The sequence below is a fragment of the Carassius auratus genome, chromosome 30 (genome assembly GCF_003368295.1).
Source record: "Carassius auratus strain Wakin chromosome 30, ASM336829v1, whole genome shotgun sequence".
NCBI classification, from domain to species: domain Eukaryota; kingdom Metazoa; phylum Chordata; class Actinopteri; order Cypriniformes; family Cyprinidae; genus Carassius; species Carassius auratus.
The window spans coordinates 15,556,060-15,578,126 of record NC_039272.1 but is presented as its reverse complement, the minus strand read 5'-3'; the positions used below and the strand labels follow the sequence as shown (position 1 = coordinate 15,578,126).

The following is a 22,067-nucleotide window of genomic DNA, read 5'->3' as shown; positions in this document are numbered from 1 at the left end:
GAATGCTATAATATAACATTATTAATAATAATAATTATTATTATTTTAATTTAATTTAATTATATAATTTTTAGTTAATTAGAACATTATTTAAGTTAATAATTAGGTCATATTTTTCACTTATGTATCCAACGTTAATCCAAGCGTTTGAAACGTGTTGTTTTGGCGCGCTCTTCTGTTCCGGTAGTTGTCAGTAGAGACGCTATTGCGTCTCTCTCTCTCGCAGGTAGGGCCTCAGAGCAAAGATGGCGACGGACAAACAGAAACATGAAGGCAGGGTGAAAATCGGACATTATATTCTCGGAGACACCCTAGGAGTCGGAACATTTGGAAAAGTCAAAGGTAAGGCTGTCAGAGGTGTTTTGGGTTTTGTGTTATTGTTGTATTAAAGACCGTAAGGCAAAACTGGAGAAGATCGAGCCTTTAAGTGCGGCTAAAGCAGCAGCACAAGCCGCAGCACTTGTTGGCTAATGACAGTATAACGTTAGTCATGAAACAAACATTAACAACAAAGCTTTCTGCGATGATCAGCGTTGATAATGTTAGCCGATCGATGCTGACGAAGTTTTCTGAATATGTGCGTGCATGTTCTGTGTTAGTCTGGTTTGTAGAGGGATTGGTCGCAGCTAACCTGGCTAGCTTCATGGTTTATGAAGTGATTAACGTTAGTATTCTGAAGTTGCAGTTTGCTGAGGATTGATGGATTCGCTCTTGCACAGGCCTACTGACAACGACAGATCCAGCTGTCAGAATTACAAAAACTAGTTTATTAGAAAAAAAACTTAATTTAGCTAACTAAATTTAATTGATTTTATTCGTCAGTTTGCACAGTTTGAAGAACATTGGACATAATGTTAAAAATAAAATAGTGAAATATTTGCTTTTTTAAGTCGGATGTATCATAACACAGATTAATTGATTAACCTACTTTAAACTGTATGTTTGCCAAGGAGCACCCAAAGGTTGGTGACATTTCAAAAAGTCCACTCTTTCTCAATCATGTTTCCTTTTTTCCCACACCAGTGACACCACATCTGAAATAATAATGAAATGCCTACTGTACTAAGCCATGGCTTTCCAGCTTGCTGTGCCACTGAAACCAATGCATTTGCCTTTGTTATGGGGCAATACATGATGCAAACCAAAGGTTTCAAGACAGGGTGTGTGTTGTGTAAAGATTTCTTGGAAAAGAGAAGTGTATGCACTGCTGACAGAACGTGGAACCTAAACAATCTAACAAGTAGTCTTTATAAACAAGGTTGACAGTGATGTTTTAGTACTAAGTGAGGTCTGTGGGCGGGTACTCACACACACACACACATACACACAGAATTTCCTCTGCATGACTGACAGAGTTTGTGTTAATGCATAACTAGAGCAGTCTAGTTAATGCAGGTGGCCTGTTTTTAAATTTTGCAACTTAACCGAGACCATACCCAGCTTCTAGGAATGGTTCAATGAACGGCCTTTTGCACTTACTGATGCAGCAGTATCCAAACTTATAAGAAGCTGGTTGGCAAGACCTTTGCCCAAATGAAAATAGTTTATGGAAAAACTGGGTATATATGTGGTGAACCTCGCACATTATTTAGCTCCGTGATGTTAATGCAAGCCTCAAAGGTGTTGACTTGCAGCTGTTTGAGTGTTATTTAACTCCGTGTTTGTTACTTCAGGATGCAGTTATTAGAGTAACAGTGTTGATATTAAGTGAATATGGTAATATCAAATAATGATATGTCTTTATTTTTATTATTACTTAGCATAAACCAACCTTGGTCGGACAATTTGCAAATTGATTAGGCTGAAATATTGTCTTAGTAAAATGGACAATTTTGTAAGTGTATACAGCAGGAACTGTGTGGTTTACCAGGGTGGAATAAACATTGGGTGATATAAAGCATTAGTTTTAGCCAAATCAACAAGTAACAAATGGATTTTTACCATTTGTACAAACAGCTGTTGCCATCAACAGCAAAGGATTGAGAGAATGCTTCCTGCACCTTTTCAAAAGCCTGTTTATCTTGCAATGGTAAGAATGCATGATTATATGGTTGCTTGCATTTCATTAACATGTATCAATTTTTCCACTGCTGTCCGTGGCCCTATCAGAACAGACCTGTCACCCCATTGCACTAATTTTGTATGTTTGTCAGAAACCCATTGGACATTTATTTTATTGTAAATTCTCCAATGACTTGCATAAATGTAATCCTTCACAAACATTTGTTTCTTCTGCCTGTCTATGCAGTGGGCCAGCATGAGTTGACAAAGCACCAGGTGGCAGTAAAGATTCTGAACCGGCAGAAGATCCGCAGTCTGGATGTGGTGGGGAAGATTCGACGCGAGATCCAGAACCTCAAACTCTTCCGTCACCCGCATATAATCAAACTGTGAGTACTAAATCATTCCATCTGTATTGTAATACACAGATAATGAATTTGCAGTGTTCTGTTTTGGGGCTAGAATATGCAACTTTGACCTACTCCTAATTGTAGTATGTAAGAGAGTTAAAGATTGATGTGTGTGCCAATAAGCCCCCAAATGTTTGTATGGAAATTTGGACCGGCTTTCCTAGTGCCCTTGCTTGCATTTTTGTGGTTTGGGATGAGGCAAGACATTCAAATAATAACAGAGGATGGGAAAGAGGCAGGGAATTTCCATTTCCTCCCATTATAAAGAAGGATTAAAAGTTTTTCTGTTTCTTTCACATTGATTGTTGTCTGTACTGTGGCCAGAAAAGACATGGAAATGTCGGAGCTATCCAGTCATGCTCCAAAACCATTGGGGAATATTAGATGTTTCTCATGTAAATTGGGTGAACAACAGTAGAAGTGAAAAATCTAAGCCTTGAAATATGTCTTAATCTCTAAATCAGTATTAAAAAGAGAAAGTTCAGAATTATTAATTTTATTATTTTTTTAGAATGATGCAAACATTTTGTACACATTTGAGATCTTTGCATCGTTCAGATGCATTTCGTTGACTACACTAACAGAACCAATGAAATGTATTCTTTGCAAATTTGTGCATTTTGTTTGTTTCATAGTTACCAAGTCATCAGCACACCTACAGACATCTTCATGGTAATGGAATATGTGTCAGGAGGAGAACTCTTTGACTACATCTGTAAAAATGGAAAGGTACATCTTCAGGTTTAATTTGTGTTATGATTAAAGCCTGAAAATGAATTTATTATATAATGGATAATGAAACTAACTAAAGACTTAATTTAGTTGTTGTGCAGTTTGGTCTTTGTGCTGTGCCTAGAAATGCTACATCAGTGATGGCTTTTTAAATCTTAAATAATTTACAGAGGGAAAACACTTACATTTTATGAGGTGTTCTTACAATGAGAACATTTTAGTTTTGCGGATTGACCAGCAGAAAGTGAGAGAATGTATGCCACACACACTCGTTAATGTACACTACTATTTAAAAGTTTGGAATATATATATTTATCATATTTAAATATAAAAAAAATTATTCAACAAACATTACATTTATTCAGCATGCATTAAATTGGTCAAAAAAGACAGAATTTCTTTTAAAAACTTTCACTGCATTAAAGAATTTTGCATGACAATTTCTACAAATTTATTAAGCGGAACAACTGTTTTCAACATTAATAGTAATAAGAAATGTTTATGGAGCACAAAATCAGCTGATTAGAGTGATTTCTGAGGGATCATGTGACGTTATGGCTGCAGAAAATGTAGTTTTGCCATCACAAGAAAAAATTATTTATATGATATATTAAAAAATATATTATATGATGAATGTAAGACCTCTATCCAAAACTGACCCCAAACTTATAAAAAGTAGTATATATCAGGAGCCACCAAAATGGCACAGTAGGTTGCAGAAGGGGAACTGTAAACTGAATGTTCAGGTCAGTCCACATGGGAAATGTGTAAAAACATGTTCCTGCGTCTCTGCTCAGTTGGACGAGAAGGAGAGCAGGCGTCTGTTCCAGCAGATCATCTCAGGGGTGGATTACTGCCACAGACATATGGTGGTGCACAGAGACCTCAAGCCTGAGAACGTCCTGCTGGACGCACACATGAATGCCAAGATTGCAGACTTTGGTATGTGAACTCGTCATATTATGAAACAAGTTAGATTGTTGGTGGATTTGCTTTTTCTTAAATGTTTATATTACAAGCTATACTAACTTTGACCTTTCTTCACGTAGGCTTGTCAAACATGATGTCAGATGGAGAATTCTTAAGGACGAGTTGCGGTTCTCCTAATTATGCTGCTCCTGAAGTCATCTCTGGAAGGTACTGTATTTATTTTGAAATGATCTCAACCTGCTCTCACCCTCCTAGGATAATGCCCTGTGTTGTTTTGAATGGCTTTGTGTTGTCTGTTCATTTATGTTTTCTTGCTGTTCTCGCTCAGGTTATACGCAGGGCCTGAGGTGGACATCTGGAGCAGTGGTGTGATTTTATACGCTCTGCTGTGTGGAACGCTGCCGTTTGACGATGACCACGTGCCAACGCTGTTCAAGAAGATCTGCGATGGGATCTTCTTCACGCCTCAGTATCTGCACCCCTCCGTTATTAGCCTTCTGAAACACATGCTCCAGGTGGACCCCATGAAGAGAGCCACCATTAAAGAGATCCGGTCAGAAACGACATAAACGCTGTCAATTTCAATTTTAGCAGCGCCAAAACTATTAGGATGCAGAGAGCAAGATTTCTAAAAGTGCAAATCTCTTTTTCTGTTTCATTGCTCTCCATTCTCAGGGAGGATGAGTGGTTTAAACAAGATCTCCCCAAGTATCTGTTCCCAGAGGATGCTGCGTATAGCAGTAATATGATTGATGAGGAGGCACTGAAGGAGGTGTGCGAGAAGTTTGAGTGCACTGAGGAGGAGGTACTCAACTGCTTGTACAGGTGTGTGTGTTTTTCCTTTTGCATCACACATTTTGTTACTTACACTGTTTGTTACTTGCTATTGAGGCTTATTTAGGGTGTCTACACACAGGAGGGAAGATTCATATCAGATGAAACACTTTTCCATTAAATGATACACCTAACTAAACTGAGCAATAAATTTGTTATTATTTATTAATCTTTGTTAAAGATGGTTAACAACTGTTTATTGTTAGTTCATGGTAGGTATGGTCCTTGGAAAAAAAAACATGTCTAATATCTCATCATAATTAATGGCAAATTTCCAAAAATACATAATTTTGGTCAATATCACAATTTTTTTAACATTTGGGTATGTTAGGGTTAGGGTCCACTTAGATATAAAAAAATTGTCTCTGCTAATTTGACCGAATTAAAATTGTAGCTCATCTTTTTTAAACTACCTGTTGTTCAGAGGAACACCTAAAAGAGTTCAGTGTTTCAGGAACTGGGTTGTACTAGCATATAAGCTCTTTCACTGTCACTGCAGTCAAACTATAAACTCTCATCTGTCCTGTTTGTGCCCTTGCTTTCTTTGCAGTCGCAATCTCCAGGATCCTCTTGCTGTGGCCTATCACTTGATCATAGACAACCGGCGCATTATGAACGAGGCCAAAGATTTCTATTTGGCCTCCAGCCCCCCGGACAGCTTCCTAGATGACCTGCCTGCGCACCACTCTGCCAAGATTCACCCCGAGAGAGTGCCATTCCTGGTGACTGAGTCCCAGCCACGTCCTCGACACACGCTGGATGAGCTTAACCCCCAAAAGTCCAAGCATCTCGGTGTCCGGCGGGCCAAGTGGCACCTGGGAATCCGTAGCCAGAGCAGACCGAATGATATCATGAGTGAGGTCTGTCGTGCTATGAAGCAGTTGGACTATGAGTGGAAGGTAAGCGCCTGTGCTTGTGTTTTGGGTTGTACTTTACATTTGTAGAAACACTGCATTGTTTTTCACTTAAAGAGTAATCCTGTATGAAATGTTTTCTTCTGTGGAACACAGAAAAATATATTTTGAAAAATGTGTTTGTCCACACAATGAAAATTTTACTGTCCCTTTAAGGTGAGTCATGTTTTTGCCACGTTTTGGACCAGACTATGGGAATAAATTGCATCCAGACAAAGAACCAGTTAGTCAATTTAGGGACTGGAAAATAGAATTTGCTTGCCCTCCAGAGGTTCATGAGCTTAGGGTAAATTCCATCTCTGCATTGTAGGAAAGATGTTTTAGGGCATCTTGTAGATTCTATAAATAGAAAAGACTTGACCAGTCTCTCTCTCTCTCTCTCTCTCTCTCTCTCTCTCTCTCACTCTCTCTCTCACTCACTCACTCACTCACTCTCTCTCACACATGCACACACAGATATTTAGGCAGGCCAAATAGAATGTTAAAATCAATCTTTACGATATGATATCTGCATATATTACTTTCTTATAACATCTTGGAACTAAATAGAACCCGTAAAGTATTAAGGACAGAATTTGTTTTTTAATAGTACACTTTGTTCAAAAGTTTGGGGTCAGTAAGACACTACTTTTTTTTAAGTAGTTTTTAAACTTTTATTTATTCCTGTGAAGCAGATGTTTTGTCTCCATAATCTTTCAGAAATCATTTTAAATATGCTGATTTGGTGCTTAAACATTTACTGTGGAATTCTGGGCTCTCTGTCGACATCTGTGAATGAAACATAAAATTACAGATGATCAGTTTTTTTTTTTTTTTGTCACTCATAGTATGGAAAAAATACAATAATTAACATTAACATATAAACAAATAATAATTTTTTTATTTGAAATTTTTTGATGTATGCCTTTAATTTACACTGAAATGATGATTGTCAAACTGCGGCAAAAGTTCAAGTATGACTTAGTCATCAGTTTTAGAGGGATGTGGCCTACATGTCTTTGTTTATAATAGTTTTCGTTCTTTGTCTTATCTCATAGTGGCCTCTGATCATGTGGAACAGTGTTTATTGCTATTCAGGAGTACACCATTCAGACTTTCTCAAAACGGTGCAAACAGTGTTACAGTGCAATGTACCAATCGCTTTTAAAGTTAAAACCCTCGCTGAATAGTAATGAACTTTAAATCAATTGCAATCACATTTTACTCTGCTGACGTTTTTTTTCCCCTCTGTGGTTTGATAGGTAGTTAATCCTTATTACTTGCGAGTGCGGAGGAAGAACCCAGTCACTGGCATACATACAAAGATGAGCCTCCAGCTCTACCAGGTGGACAGCAGGACCTACTTGCTAGACTTCAGGAGCATAGATGGTAAAACTTTCACTTAGTGTGTATGTGGTTTTATTCAGTGCTTTAAAACGTATTTATTCATTTACTTGGCACTTTAATTTACAGTAATTTAAAGATATAAAGATGTATACATAATCACACATATAAGGATATGAATCCATTCAGCTGAGCTCTAGGTCTCGTGGTAGCACTTTTAGCTTAGCTTAGCATAGATCATTGAATCTGATTAGACCGTTAGCATCTCACTCAAAAATTACCAAATAGTTTCTATATTTTTCCTATTTAAAACTTGACTCTTTTGTACATACATTGTGCACTAAGACTGATGGAAATAGTCCTCAAAATAGTCCCCAGCAAATCTGTTATTGCTGTAATTACAGAAACTATCTGGGGACTATTTTCAGGTGCTGCGTAATATCACTGTGCCTACTGCACCCATGGTACGGCAGCCAAGTTCCTTGATTATTATACCATAGTTCCTAGCCATATCAAGCCCTATCTGCAAGTTGAGTTTACTCAACATTGTGATTTCAACCACCATTTTTATTCAGATAATTCTCAAAATATTACTGTTATCGTGTCATGAAATGTAGTTTTAAAAGTATTTCAAGCGAGAATGTAGTTGTTGTAAACTCAAATATGCGGTTTATTTATAAAGACAGCATCTGTTTAAAAATGTTTCGTCGATTTTCGGAGACGAGCTCCATGCGATCAGTGGGAGCTCAGTGATCATGTATCCGCCTAGAGCCCTCTCAACTCAGCTTGTCCATCTGACATTTGCCGCTGGCACTGATGTCTCTTTAGTGGTTCAAGATCAAATATAATTCGTTTGGGGTAAATCTAATCTTTGGTCTTTATTCAGTTAATCTCTTAATATGTTATATATACAAGCAAGATCCTTTTTATTCCTGTTTCTTTAAAAGTATGAAGAAGTATCATACAGCTCCGGGTATCCACATACAGCGACTGTGACTTTGTCCTCCATTGTTGTTTCGGATTTTCCCTCCACTCGCTATGTTGTAATCACATCACTACTAATAGTAAGCTCCTAATCGGTTAACGTGGCACGAAATTTTGCCAAAGTTCAGATTTCTCAACCCACGCTAGGTTGTCTATTCGCGTCTTTGCATTGACTTAACATTGAAATCAATCGCGCCAGATGCTCTATTCGCATCTGGTGTGAACGCACCATAATGGAGTCGGAAAATGAGCCCATCTCCGAAAAAAAGTGGAGTGTTCCTTTAAGTCTTGTGAGGCTGTGACAGTGTAGTTTCTTAATGGTTGTTTATTTAACAACATGTAAAAATACACATTGCGAGTTTTGTAATCAATAGTATTTTATAAAAAATTAATTTAATTTAACCACATTCTTTCGACAGTCTGTCTATCCATCTTAATAATAATAGTTATATAAAATATGTATAAAATATTTTTTGCCATTTAAAACTAGTTATTGCATTGTGTTAGTGTAGATATTTTTATGAACAAATTAACATGAAATTTGAAAACATTACGTAAATGTAAATTAAAGCAAAATATTTATTTCTTAATTGTTATATCGGTTCTGCTAAAATCTCAATGGTCATTCCAGAAAAGGAATCATAGCCTAAATTGTTTACCGAAATTCGGTTGTAGAGTGTTTTTTGTATGTTTTACTCTCTAAAGCCTTCTGTTCTGTTTCATTTAGATGACATGATAGAAGTAAAATCAGGGACTGCCACACCTCACCGCTCTGGCTCAGTCGGTAACTACCGGAATACCCTAAAGAACGACAGGAACGAAAAAAACGAATGTGAGGATGCAGCAAAGGGCGACGTGTCCGCTCCCTCCACGCCTCCGCTAACTGGAGGGAAAGCGGCAGAAGGCTCTCTGGCTTCTTCTCTTACCTCCTCAGTGGATTCTGCAGGGTGCGAGATCCTCCCCCGCCCAGGAAGTCACACCATAGAGTTCTTTGAGATGTGCGCCAACCTCATCAAGCTGCTAGCGCGATAACTTGTGGTCCCTCTGATGCCTTCTCTCTCACTCTCCTCTGTCTTCCCTCTCACTCTCTTTCTTCTGGAATACTGTCTACCTCTTCATCTTCTGGTATCCGTGTCATCATCCACAGTAGTCCTTCTATCTCTATTCTTTTCGTCTCTCTTTTTCTCTCTCAGTGTCTTTAGAGCAATAAGCATGCGGACAGACTCAAGACTCCATGCATCCCACTCGCATGACAAAGCTGAATGGTCTGTGGCACTACAGTCGCCAGGATCAGCCTGTTTAAGAGGACTGAGAAAAGGTACAAGAAGGTTGTTTTTTGTGCCACAGTTAAGATGTCAGAAAGATTGCTATGCTAAGCCACTTTATAGTGTCTAAACTCTGTTAGAGATGGTTTTCTAGTTCTTTTTTTGGTTTTATAGCAAGGATTTCCTTGCAGAGTGAGGCGTAGAGGTGCATTTAAATGAGTTCTACACTGAGCTAGATGTACTGTACACAATGCTGTTGTGATTCTTGGCGGACCAAGAGATGTATAAAGAGAGAGCCCTTGTGAGGACTGTGGGATGATGAGTAAGACAGAAAGCGCTTTTGCACAGTTTTACCTGTAAGTTTTTGTGGGCCAGTGTCAGAGCTGGTTATCCCATTGTTGTGGCCTACTGGGAAGGGCACTCGATTAGGAGGAGCCGTCTTAAAAAGTGGGGCCAATTTAACGTGGTGGGCACTTTAACACAAAGGGACAACTTGATAAGTCAGTCTTTCTTAAGGAAGAGACCAATATTAATCCCATTTATCCTGAAGGAGTGCAATGTCCTTGCCTCTGTTTCATAGATTTTTGTTTGTTAGTCACACCTTTTTTTTTCTATTCGCTCACATTTTACATAAATTGAAGTATATACAGAATTTCAACATGCATTTGGATTTATATTTATCAGTGCTTTAAATGGGGTTGTAGATTGTATTAAAATAGTGATATTGGACTGGATTTTTTTTTTAAAAGAAGAATATTTGATTGTATCGCTGTAAAATGTTTTATTCCATACACTGCTTTATCAAAAACATTTTTTCTTTTTACTATTATTTTATTTGTTTTACAACACCGTGGTTGCTTGAAATCAAATGTATTTGTATCCTCCTTCCCCACACACTTTCACAAATTAATTCACTGTAGTAAGGTTAGTATTAAAACTTTTTTTTTTTATGTTGGCTGAGATGTGTTAAAAAAAAAAAACACATAGCTGAAGTGTCTAATAAAGTTTATCATGGCAATGAAAATGGAAAAAGATTAAAATAAAAGTTGAAATATTGGCACATACTAACTGATCTCCTGAGCGAATCATAGAGCCAAAGTCATAATCGTAAGATCATAAAATAGAAAAACACTTCCTACTTGCATGTGACTTTGTGTGCGCTCATATGAGTCTGTAATAAACACAATTCTACAAAAGTCCCAAAGGAAAGAACTGCAACCTGTTAACAATGAACGGAATTATTTTGGGAGCTTACTGACAGATGTAATCATCTTCTCAAGATCAGTTCTTTCAATGTATATTTCATAGATGAAAATTAAAACAAAAGTTTTAAGTTGCTCTTGTTCATTCGCCTGCCCAGAGCTCCAGCTATGTTCAAATAAAATATCCCAAATTCAATGCTAAAAAAAGCTAAGACGTCATTTTAAATAATAAATGTATTCTATGCCATGTATGGCACATCGTATTTACATTTTAAAGTCTGAATGTCTTAACACACATTCTTACTGCATTAAAGAAATAACTCTTAGTTCTTAAAAATGCAGCATTATCATATTCTCAAAAAAGAAAAGAGATTTAAGGCCAGTAATTCTGATTTGACCTTTGTTTCATGTTAAGATCTAGTTTCCTAAAAGGATAATGTTGTTTTTGTTCTAAACTCATTTCATAATCTGTATTAATGAGACTTAAGAGCTAAAATTTGACAATCTGTGCTTTGCAAGTCAGCTTAAGACAAATCCAGAAAAATTTAGTTTTGCTCTGTACCCCTTTATCTTTTTTCCCTCCAAAGGTGATTTCCCTGTGTAGTTGTCTTAATTCAAATGTTCACTCTTCTTTATCACTAGGGAACCATTTCAGTGTCTCCACAGGCTGTCTATTCAGCCATCGAAAAGAAGTTTAGAAAATCTGTTGATGTTCTTCTCTTAACTGCATTAATGTTGATTATCTGTGCAGAGATGCATCTCATGGAGACTTGCCAATGTAAATTTACAGATAATTACTGATCATTTACAGCTGAAAAGATGATTTGTAAATACAACTGCCTAATAAACTGATACATGAAAGATGATTGTATTGTATCTTTTGAAAACCTGGTGTATGTTATGTGACTATATTTTGAAAGAAATGTTTGATCACTGTTTGTTAACTTCCTTTAATTACAGTTTTAAGCATACACACGGAACTTAAGACTTCTTTTTGTTTTTTTTGTTTTTAGTTAACTAGTAAAATAAATACTTAAAATTAAAAGATGTATTTTTAATGTATTGTAATAATTGATGATAATCAAACAGGAACAATCAAACCATAATGAAGTTTGTACAAAGGGTTAAAATTGTTCTTATGCTAAGGATATTTTTTCTTTTAATTTTCTGGCCAAGTCATGTGTTTACGTTCATTAATAATTCATGATTTTTATAATTTTCCATCAATGAGTAATTACAAAAGTTACATTTTACATTGTTGTGTCTTCATGGGTTAAGAGTTTCATTTTTTTATTTTTTTTTATTTTGCTAATAACTCCACTATGTGCATGCCTGTTGTTTATTGCGTTTCTTTCAGTGCACATCTCTAAAGAGAGATCTGTACTTCAGAAAATGACCAGAAGATGTCCCTTTAATCGTGAAGACATCTATCATTTTTAGAGTTAACTTGGGTTTTGACAAAACATTCGTTTCTGATTTCTAACTTCTATGCAGTTTACAGTATTAGGCTGCATTTTTACAAACACAAATTAAATGCTATTTTTAAATATATAATTTTTTTATACAAACCATATACAAAAATATACCACAGAAGCATACATGTGGTTATTTTTTATTTAAATAATAAGTACGAAGTAGCACGCTATACACCTGCCGCAGTGCGTCATGGCGTAAGCAGCAACTCCCTACGCATATCTACAGAGAGCAGCATGGAAAAGTTACTCCAGGACTGGCCGTTCAAACTAAGCTTTCAAATCTGGAGCACTGTTTCAAGATAAACAAGAGTGTTCAGTTGTAAACGCAGAAGAAACGCTGAGCAGTGTTCGTGTTCATCTCTGAGGCTGGGCTTCGCTCTGGTATGTAAACAACAGACTCACCTGCACTAGTGCAGATGGGATAGCCTATATTTTGGAAGTTATTCACTGTATTATTTAGTCGTTCCTTGGGGCAGTCCAGAAATATATTGCTGCAGAGATGGCTTGTTGGAGTCTTTAAATGTATGTAAATATCATTAATGTTTCAGAGTTAAAAGTTAAAAAAAAATATCTCAAGGCAAGGTAGAGTAATTATTGCTGCCAAATTACAAAGTATTAGTTATTGCACTCTCTATTTAAGTTATGTTTACATTAATGAAATATGACGGTGGTATTAGTTAAGGATCTGGGCTCTGTAGCACATCTGAGCTAGTCTCAAATTAGTGTGTAAATCCTGTGAGCCCGAGATATACTGGTCTGTACCAGGAGCAGATTATGTCCATTATTGCACACATACATATTTTTCCCCTTAAAGAATGCAGTATCCAGTAAAGCTAACCAGATTGCTTTTCCCTCTTTCATTGCATTCCAACAAAACATTGTTTTTGTTTAAGGATTACTTTTTAGTTGTTTTGCTAGAGTGCTGACAAAGTCAACAGCATTGGCATTTGTTACATGTAGAAATCCAGTTAATTTGTTGTTTTTGTCTGTTATCAATGTTTTGCAAATTATATGCATATTATATACATACATTATTTATCCAGGAGTAGTCATTTCAGTTCATATTTGTTTTTCTGGAAAGCGAAAACAACTGTATTAATTAATATGTACCAAAAAAAAAAAAAAAAAAAAAAAAAAAATATATATATATATATATATATATATATATACTTATACAGAACTTTGTTGTTCTCTTAAATCAGTTGTGCTTTTCATTTATTTTCTTAGTTGTTATTTTTAGGTGTTACTTTATTGCTCTAAAGCCTTTATGCTTATATCATATATGCGTGTGTGTTCATGGATCAGTGTGCATCCACTGGTGTGTGTTGTCAATGTGTCCGTGCCCTCCCACTGCCAAGCAATTCAGCTGACACTACGCTTGGTCAAAGCAGGTCTTATGTTTCAGATATCTGTCTGCAGTGAAAGTGCAAGCTTCTCCTGCTTTGCAGGGTCCCTTTTATTTTGTCACTGAGCTATTACTCCTGCTTGCAGCTGTAGCAACTGTAAAAACGTTCTTTTTCATACCAGTTTATCTAAAAGACTGAGAAAAGTAAAAATTAACAATGCCTTCATGTTTCACTATCATTGTCTTTCTCATTCGTTCAGCCTCTCTCTTTCTTCAGGTGGTGTAATGCAGAACTACAGACCGCTTACATTTTATATCTCCAGCAGGGGGCAGAATATGAAAAGATAATGAATCTGTTAACCATAAATAATCAAACATAAAACCTTCATCTTTCCCCTTTCCAGTTGGATATTTTTGTTTATATATTGTTTGATTGAAGTGTTTGAGTTTTAAATTGTTACATGAAATACCTGTAACAGTTTCTTGTGGAACAAGGAGAGATTAATAGCAGTGTTCTGGTTGCAGTACTTTGCTTTTTAGTAAAATACATTTTTGTCAGCTAAACAACAACAGGCACATCTTAGGTGATATGTTGAATGTGCTCCGATTATATATTCTTGTCTGTTCTTATTTTCCCAGCGTTTCCACTGCTGAAAAATTTAACAGCGGTAAAATTAATCAGCAGCTGCCATGACTCAAGAAACTTATTTCCATCGACAACGTAAGAATCAGCAACTCTGCAGTTGGAGTTTCACCACTTATCACCGGAATGGTTTTGACTTGCATTCTCTCTTCTTTCTGAATAATTAAAAGGGGTAGATTTGTTTGTATTTGATTGGGGAGGTGTGTGTGTGTGTGTGTGTTCCTTTTCAAAGGAAATGTTTAAGAGTGCTTAAATGGATGAAAGAAGAAGGTAATAAAAAAGCGATGGGTGGAGAGAAATGCAAAATAAGAGACTGAAGGTCTTCTGGAGGAGGAGGGCAGACAGAATAACAGAGAAGAGAAAGAGAGCAGTTCAACTTTCCTGGAACTTTACAACTTTAATTAACATTTTTTTTGCGGAAATTCTAATCAGCAGGTAAGAAAAATCATAAAAATGTAATGTTGAAAGTGTATATAAAATATTGATTGACATTTTAGGGTTTTAACAAGGAATGCATACTACTTTTTCACTGAAATCAGATTTTGAAAGTTGAGAATGTCGCCATTTGAAATGTTTTTGGATTATAAAGAATATGTATGTACTATTTTATTTTGAACTCTGAAATGGTTTTCTTTTTGGTTTCTGCAAGTCTCAATTTTGTTCTGTGATTTTGTATAGTGTTTTCAGGCAAGTCAGTTACTTTATAGTCAAACATTTTCATCCTTGGCTTGGAAGTGTATTTTTAGCTTTTACAAAAAAATTATGATAAAGAGTCATTCATATTAAACACTGTTCTCTTCAAATTTCTCTGGTAAGGTTCTTTTTTGTCTTCTTTGTTTAAACAGACTGGAGTGAGCTCTCTGCTGACACTTTCCAGAGTAGCCCGTTCAGCGTCGATACACTGTATGGGTACCAGCTTGACGTGGATGATATCGAGCGAAGTGACACCATTCGCCGACTGCATTTTAACAAGCGGCCAGGGGTGGCAAATGCTGCCTCTGAGCCACAACGCATTATAAACCCCACACACTGGACTTCCTCAGAGTCTTTGTCCTCTGTGAGCAGTGATGAAACCAAGAAAACCTCTCCCTCTTCATCCTCTTCCTCCTCTTCTGTCAACAAAAGAAGACCGCCACTTCCCCATTCCAAACTTAAATCTTCAAGTCAAAGACCAGAGGTCCCTCAAGACCTAGTAACCTGTCAGAGGAATGAACATGGGACGCCTGCCCCAGCCACACAACATCCTACCCCAACCAAATCAAATCCTCTAGTGGAAAAGACTCTGATGGAAACATGTATGTGTTTGGAACATGAGAAAGGCTCATTGCAGCAAGGACCTCCAGAACCGCAGCCACGGCGTAGACTGGCCAGTTTTGGTGGTCTTGGCTCTACCGGTACCCTGTCTCCATACACAAGCTGGAGTGCCCTAAATCAAGGTGCTAAGATGACAGTCTTAGACCAGCCTAGGCAAGGTACCTTGTTATTGGGGAGCGGCCTAAAAATCAGCCCCTTAAGCTCAGGCCAGGCATCTCCAGTGAGCGGTGTAAGCCCACTCCACCTGCAGATGGTCAGGGATCAGATGGCAGCTGCTTTACGAAGATTAAAGGACCTGGAGGAGCAAGTCAAGGCCATTCCTGTCCTACAGGTAAAGATTGCTGTTTTGCAGGAAGAAAAGAGACAACTGACCGCCTTGGTCAAGAGCCAAGAGGAAGCTCAAAAATCTAGCTCTAGCACTTACAAAGATTTACAAGAATTGACCAGCAAGCCAGAGATGGAGGGTTGGGAGCACAGTGCCATCTCTAGTCTGACGGATTTTCAACAGCTCAGTGTTGAAATGCAACTGCTTGAAAGGAAGATTCAAGATGCACGTCTTGAATCCTCAGCTTTCAAGATGAGGGATCGAATGTGTGTCGCAGTTGGAGATGACCGGCGCATCGATGAAGTCTATGTCATTCATCACCACAAATCAAACTTCAGTAAGGATGTTGCTGTCGATACCAAACTTGAGACTCAGTCAGTGGCTGTTGGTGTCACTGAGACTATGCTCGGTGTGGTATCCGACAAGGAAGCAGAAACCGAGTTGCAGCAGCAAACCATCCAACATTTGAGTGACCAGGTTCAGATACTGGAGGCAGAGCTTAAAGAAGCAATGCTCAAGGCAGAAATGGGCAGGCTGAGGAGTGAACTGCGGGAAGCAGAAGCGAGAAACCGTGCCGACAAAAGTTCCTCTGCACACCCGCAGGTAAACTGCGCCGCCACCCAGACTGAGTCGCAAACTCGCACTCTTGGGGTTGGAAACCACACCAACCTTGTGCATTCTGCTGTTGGAAGAGGACTAGAGCAGATTTCCATTGATGTTGGAATTTCCTGCAAACCTGAGATAAAGGTTGCATCATCTGGCCCAGATACACCTATGGAAGAGTGGGAGGTGCGCAAAAGAGTAGTGCAAAAAGATCAGTGTGTCGGAAGTAAGAGTGTGTCAACACACAGTCAAGGTGTTGGGATGACAGTGTGTGTGTGTGATGCTGCCACAATTACCTCGGAGACATTGGAGAACAAAAGGAGCATTTCCCGCCAAACAGTGGGCTGTGGTGACTGCACAGTCGACATGGATGTCAGATCTGTCAAATCACTAATTTCCCAAGGAACTGTCACTGACCCAGTTCGAAGTGTTGACTTGGGTGTGATGGCAATCCCTCAGACCATGTCTCAGCGTACCAGCACAGCCTTTTGCACCGTCTCACGCAGCACCAGCACTTTGCAAGCCTGTATCTCTGAAGCCAGCACCAACACATAGCACACACTGACCAGGGAAAGACATACCAACACAGCACATGCAGTGACCCGAACTCTGGCGGTTGGAGATGGGAAGATTTGCGACCAAGTGGCTGCTGTTCAGATGCGCTCTGTTGGAACCACTGCATGCTTAGATAGAAGCAAAAGCACCCCTGCTGTTCCTAGGGTTATGACACGTGCCGTGGGCGTTGGAATGGCAAATGTCAATGAGAATATCCTCATCGGACTTCATACACGCAATATTGCATGTGGTCCATCTCGTCTGCCAGATCTGGTCAAGACGCGTAGCATTGGCGTAGAAGTGGGAGACGGGAGAATACGCGACTCAGAGGGCCAAATGTTTGTGCAGACTGAGCCTGGACTTGCCCTTTATATAGATCGCATGCAAAAATTACTTAAAGAACAACAGGACCTATTAACTGACAGTCACCCTGGGGCAAAACATGAAGTCATTCTGCAGTCCTATTGTGTTTTAGATAAACAAGTTGGAGGTATATATTTGTGTCTTTGCCTTTGAAAGCATTTTTTTTTTTTTGGAATTTTAGATACTTTATGTGTTTTTAGCTTATTGCTTGCTTTCATTTTCTTTCTTAGTCCCAGTCATTGCACAAAACCAGAGATCAAATGAAACTTCAAAAGTTAAAGAAAAGAATCAAATGGAGTTGCAGATGTCTGCTGCTCTTCATGGTATGTATTATTTGTTTCGAATGCAACTCAAGTCAGCTAGCAAGCAAAGGTATAGCATCCTGGTCTAAATTACTCCAGCTGACAAAGAAATGCATGCAGGAAAAAATAAAGAAGCAGAAAGGAGGAGACTTTTTCGGAGCTAATTTTTTGCTCTGGAATTTGAACAGGAGGTGAAAATAGCACTCTCTGGTTTGTCTTTTGGCTGAATAAGCCCTAAACTTAGAATATTTGGGTTGCTGTTGGCTTCTGGAATTGCTTCATGTCTTTTGGTATGTGGCAGACACAGGCATGAATACCATCCACACTGGAAGCCTGCTCTGTGCATGGTTTCTGAAAGACATGAATGTTTGTGTTTCAGGAGTCCCTATTACAGAATAAAAATAACCTTTAGCAGGTGTGTGTGGTGTATAAAGGAGTGTATGCATGTTCAGGTGCTGTCATGGCAGACTATGAACAAGAATGGAATGTTTTCAGGAATTGTAAAGCCTTTTTTTTTAAGGCAAGGATCCGCAGATATGAGGGTTCCCTCACAAAAGACTTAATTTCGTATTATTTATTATTTAAATATTATGTTGCAAGGAAAGGGAGTTAAACATCAACTGTATGCAGATTTAATTTTATCCCCAAACTTCAGTTTAAAAACCTTGTTTTACGAGTTCTACGAATCAAAAACAACAAAGAATCTACGAATCAAAAACAACAAGCAATATCATATTTCACTTGAAAGTCATATGTTGTGTCGTATCTTATTAATTTAATCAGGAATATGATTGCATTTCTTTCAGGCTCACCCAGTGATGATCATTGCCTCAGGTCCATCATGAAAAGGAGATGCACCAATCTGAAGTTCATGGATAGTATGAACCCTAAGTCTGCCTCACATAGGTAAATAAAGGCTTTCATTAATTAATCATAACTAACAATGTAACTTAGTGTCCCATTTTTTCTTAATGCTAAACTAGAATTCTATTAGCAGATTGGTTGTGTAATTAATTTTGAAGAATATGTATTGCTATTCACACCTATGCATTGTACATGTAATTGTAGATCTCTTTCTCTCTTTGCATCTATACAGAGGTCCTGTGGACTTCCTGTCTGAGGGTGGTGATTCTGAGAATGAAGAGCAGAAAAGAAGAGAAAAGAGGGAGAAAGAGGGGAGTGCCAAAGATAAAGGGAAGATTCCCAAGAGAAAAGAAAGGTTCATGCTTCTAACAAGTTTTGTTTTATCAGTGCAAGATGATGCTGTTTAGCAAAATGTTATCATGTGACATTTGTTTTCTACTGTGTAAGTATAAATTTAGTGAGAAGATGCTTTCTGCCTGCCAAACTCTGGAGGTTCACCTCAATGGCAGCAAGGCTATATCCAACAGAGAACTGGTGAGTTTCAGAAGAGTAACAGAGATCTGTGTTTTAAAGTCAGTGCTTTTATTGCTTTCTATTTTTTTTTCTTCTCTTCAGTTAGTAGTTACTGTATAGTAGATGCTTTTTGAGAAGTCTTAGTCTGTAACATTTAAAGCCCTTGGAATAAATGTGTGTTGTATATCCTTTATTATAAGAGATAGACTTTAAATCACTATTTTGGGCTTTTGCTGAGTAATAATTTCACCCAAATTGTTAATGGCTGAATTGTTAGTGTGTTCTGTTGCTTTGCAGCAACATCCACAGTGTTGAACCATCTCAGACATCTCTAGCTTTAGTGTGCAAAAATGTTTAAGAAACCTATGGGAATTAATTCTCAAGGCGCAGAAATATATAACTCAACAACCGGAAAACAAAAGAAGGGCAAACCAAGCTTAATTTATGATGTATTGTGGAACTGTATTTCAGTCTGAAAAGCTCAGTTGTTGATGTGTTCTATATTTACTGTTCATACTGTTTACATATTTATTGTTCTTTCCTTATCAAGTCTAAATAGTTTCTGTGTGGTTTACCCAGATACTTTACCTGACATTTTAGTTAAATTTCTTTCCTTATTTTTCATTTGATCTGTTTGTCTTTGTAAAAGTGCTCCTGTCTGAGCACAGTGCAGCAGGAGTGGTTCTGTGTGTCCAGTCAGAAGAGGGCATGCCCACAGATCGTGGAGGACTTTCTCTTCGCTTGTCGCCATGTCTCGCCTGATGTCCTGTGCTATGTGGCCAACATGGCTGACCAAAATGGCAACACGGCCCTCCACTACAGTGTGTCACACTCTAATTTCAGCATAGTAAAGATTCTGCTTGCTGCAGGTACCTTGAAATCTATTAACCTATACTCCTAGATTAATCTGTTGTGAAGTACTGCACCAGATCAAACTTTTCTGTTCATTCTATATATCTTTCTTTAGCTGTATTACTTTTTATCTAGCTGTATTAGTTGTGCTTGTTGGTTTTGCTTTGAATATTTAAAAACCAAGTATATACTTTTCAAATACTTTTATTCAGCAAGAATCCATTAAAAATGGTTTTCTAATGCCCCTTCTTTTCATAAAAGAATTAATACTTTTGAGAATGATTTCTGAAGAATCATGTGACACTAAAGCCTGCTAATGACTGCTGAAAATTCAGCTTTCCATCACAAGAATAAGTTATTTTAAAATCTAATAGTATTTCACAATATAACTGTTTAACTGAATTTTTGAACAAAAAGCTTTTGGGAGTATGAGACTTCTTTAAAAAAAAACATATATAAATATTAATACAGAGGTATATTTTTTTTCTGTTGACACTATCAAAAGGGTTCCAATTGTGGATAATTAATTTGGTCTTGATTCCTTCTCATGCAGGAATATGTAATGTTGATTATCAGAATAAGGCCGGTTATACTCCCATAATGCTTGCCTCCCTGGCTGCCGTGGAAATGAAAGACGACATGATGGTGGTGCAAGAACTCTTCAGCAGAGGAGATGTGAATGCCAAGGCCAGCCAGGTATCTGTCTGTTGATGTTTTTGACTTAATATTGAGCTATGTTTATATGACTAACTGAGAAAACGGTTTATACCCAAGAGTATCTGTGTATCCTTTTGTGTGCTGTTTGCTCAATAGGCTGGTCAGACGGCTCTCATGCTAGCAGTCAGTCATGGGCGTATAGATATGCTCAGGGCTCTGCTGGCTGCTGGAGCAGAGGTCAACATCCAGGATGATGAGGGGTCAACTGCTCTAATGTGTGCTGGTGAACACGGCCATGCTGACATCGTCAAACTCTTACTGGCCCAGCCAGGCTGTGATGCCACACTGACTGACAATGTGAGGAACCACGTGGCTATCTGAGAGAAAAGATTTAAAGTGATGATTTAATATTTTCATTTGTGTTTTGTGTTGATTTTCTTGTTTAAATTTGTCTGTGTGCTTTTTCTTGGTATGTTTTGTGTCTGTGTGCTGGTAGGACGAGAGCACTGCTCTGTCTATTGCTCTGGAAGCTGGACACAAAGATATTGCTATGCTTCTCTATGCCCATGTCAACTACTCAAAAGGCCAAACGAGGGTATGACTATAATTGTCTACATTTTTACTCTCTTTTAGCAATTTACTTACTTACCAACAACATATTCTTACCAATTACTCACATAAGCTGCACAACAGTTTATGTTTGTGTGTGTGTGTGAATGCTCATCCACAGGGTTCCCCTCGAAGCAAGACTCCACCTGTTGCACGCATAAGCTCTTCTGATTGATATGACATTTCCCCATGCTCTCTTCATCCATTCAGACATCCCCTCTGAACGACCTGTTCAATCATATGACAGAGATGAATATGACAGGTTATGTTTTTAACAGGTTTAATATTAAAGACAGCAGTATTTTCAAAAGTGCAGTCACGGTTGGTATAACAAGCTGCATCATTTATTTTCTTCTTTACTGACAGTTAGGTTTTCCAGATATAAAAATGAGAGTAATAAACACCTACTATAATAGGAAACTGCATGCCAAAACTGTTTTATATATTAATTTTAGGTGATGTATAAATTTGTATGCATTTTAAGATTATATACATTATTTTCACATTTTAAAAGCTTGAATTAGTTTCTTGTAATATATATTTTACCAAGTAGGCTTTAAACTATTCACTTCCAAAACCTGAAATCTAGATTTTACGAACTCTCTAAAAATGAATGAACTGTAAATGTCATGTTCATATATAAGTAAATAAATATGTGATTACATCACCACCTAGTGTTTACTGCAAATATTGCATTACTGTGCTCTCTTTTTGTGTTTTAGATCTGACTGTAGAATTCCTACAGTTGTAATGCCATCCAATGGTGAAAAGCTGGACTGCAGATGATCAGCAGACATGAGGAAGGTCATGCTAACTCTAAGGAACAAATGCAAAGAAATATTATTATTATTATTATTATTATAAAAATCGAAATGACGAAAACCAGACTAACATACCCAATGTTTCAGTAGGTCGTTTAGAATCTAAACAGTTTCCCCGATACATGAGTGTAAATTATTTGTTTCTTTTGAATCGGCCATATCGTTTTTGAATCAATCTGAATTGTTCTGACTGATCACTCATGAACTGAATTGATAATTTTTCACTCCCTG

General features: G+C 37.7%; 2 protein-coding genes across 2 annotated transcripts; both read left to right on the top strand.

The window, feature by feature from the left end:
* Nucleotides 1-175: 175 nt before the first annotated feature.
* On the top strand, nucleotides 176-11,461 carry prkaa1 (protein kinase, AMP-activated, alpha 1 catalytic subunit). Its single transcript, XM_026211676.1, has 10 exons — nucleotides 176-342; nucleotides 2,249-2,390; nucleotides 3,047-3,140; nucleotides 3,941-4,085; nucleotides 4,193-4,280; nucleotides 4,402-4,626; nucleotides 4,749-4,898; nucleotides 5,458-5,806; nucleotides 7,063-7,189; nucleotides 8,856-11,461. Exons 1-10 carry the CDS (start codon nucleotides 246-248, stop codon nucleotides 9,158-9,160), a joined length of 1,722 nt encoding a protein of 573 aa, XP_026067461.1. The 5' UTR covers nucleotides 176-245; the 3' UTR covers nucleotides 9,161-11,461.
* A 3,454-nt stretch (nucleotides 11,462-14,915) lies between these two features.
* On the top strand, nucleotides 14,916-21,729 carry LOC113049379 (KN motif and ankyrin repeat domain-containing protein 1). The gene is given in 10 exon segments (XM_074559830.1): nucleotides 14,916-17,345; nucleotides 17,449-17,541; nucleotides 18,327-18,426; nucleotides 18,617-18,761; nucleotides 18,832-18,918; nucleotides 19,547-19,766; nucleotides 20,303-20,445; nucleotides 20,563-20,763; nucleotides 20,903-21,001; nucleotides 21,137-21,729. Coding segments are annotated over 10 exon segments (3,144 nt in total). The 5' UTR covers nucleotides 14,916-15,343; the 3' UTR covers nucleotides 21,191-21,729.
* The last annotated feature ends 338 nt before the right edge of the window (nucleotides 21,730-22,067 follow it).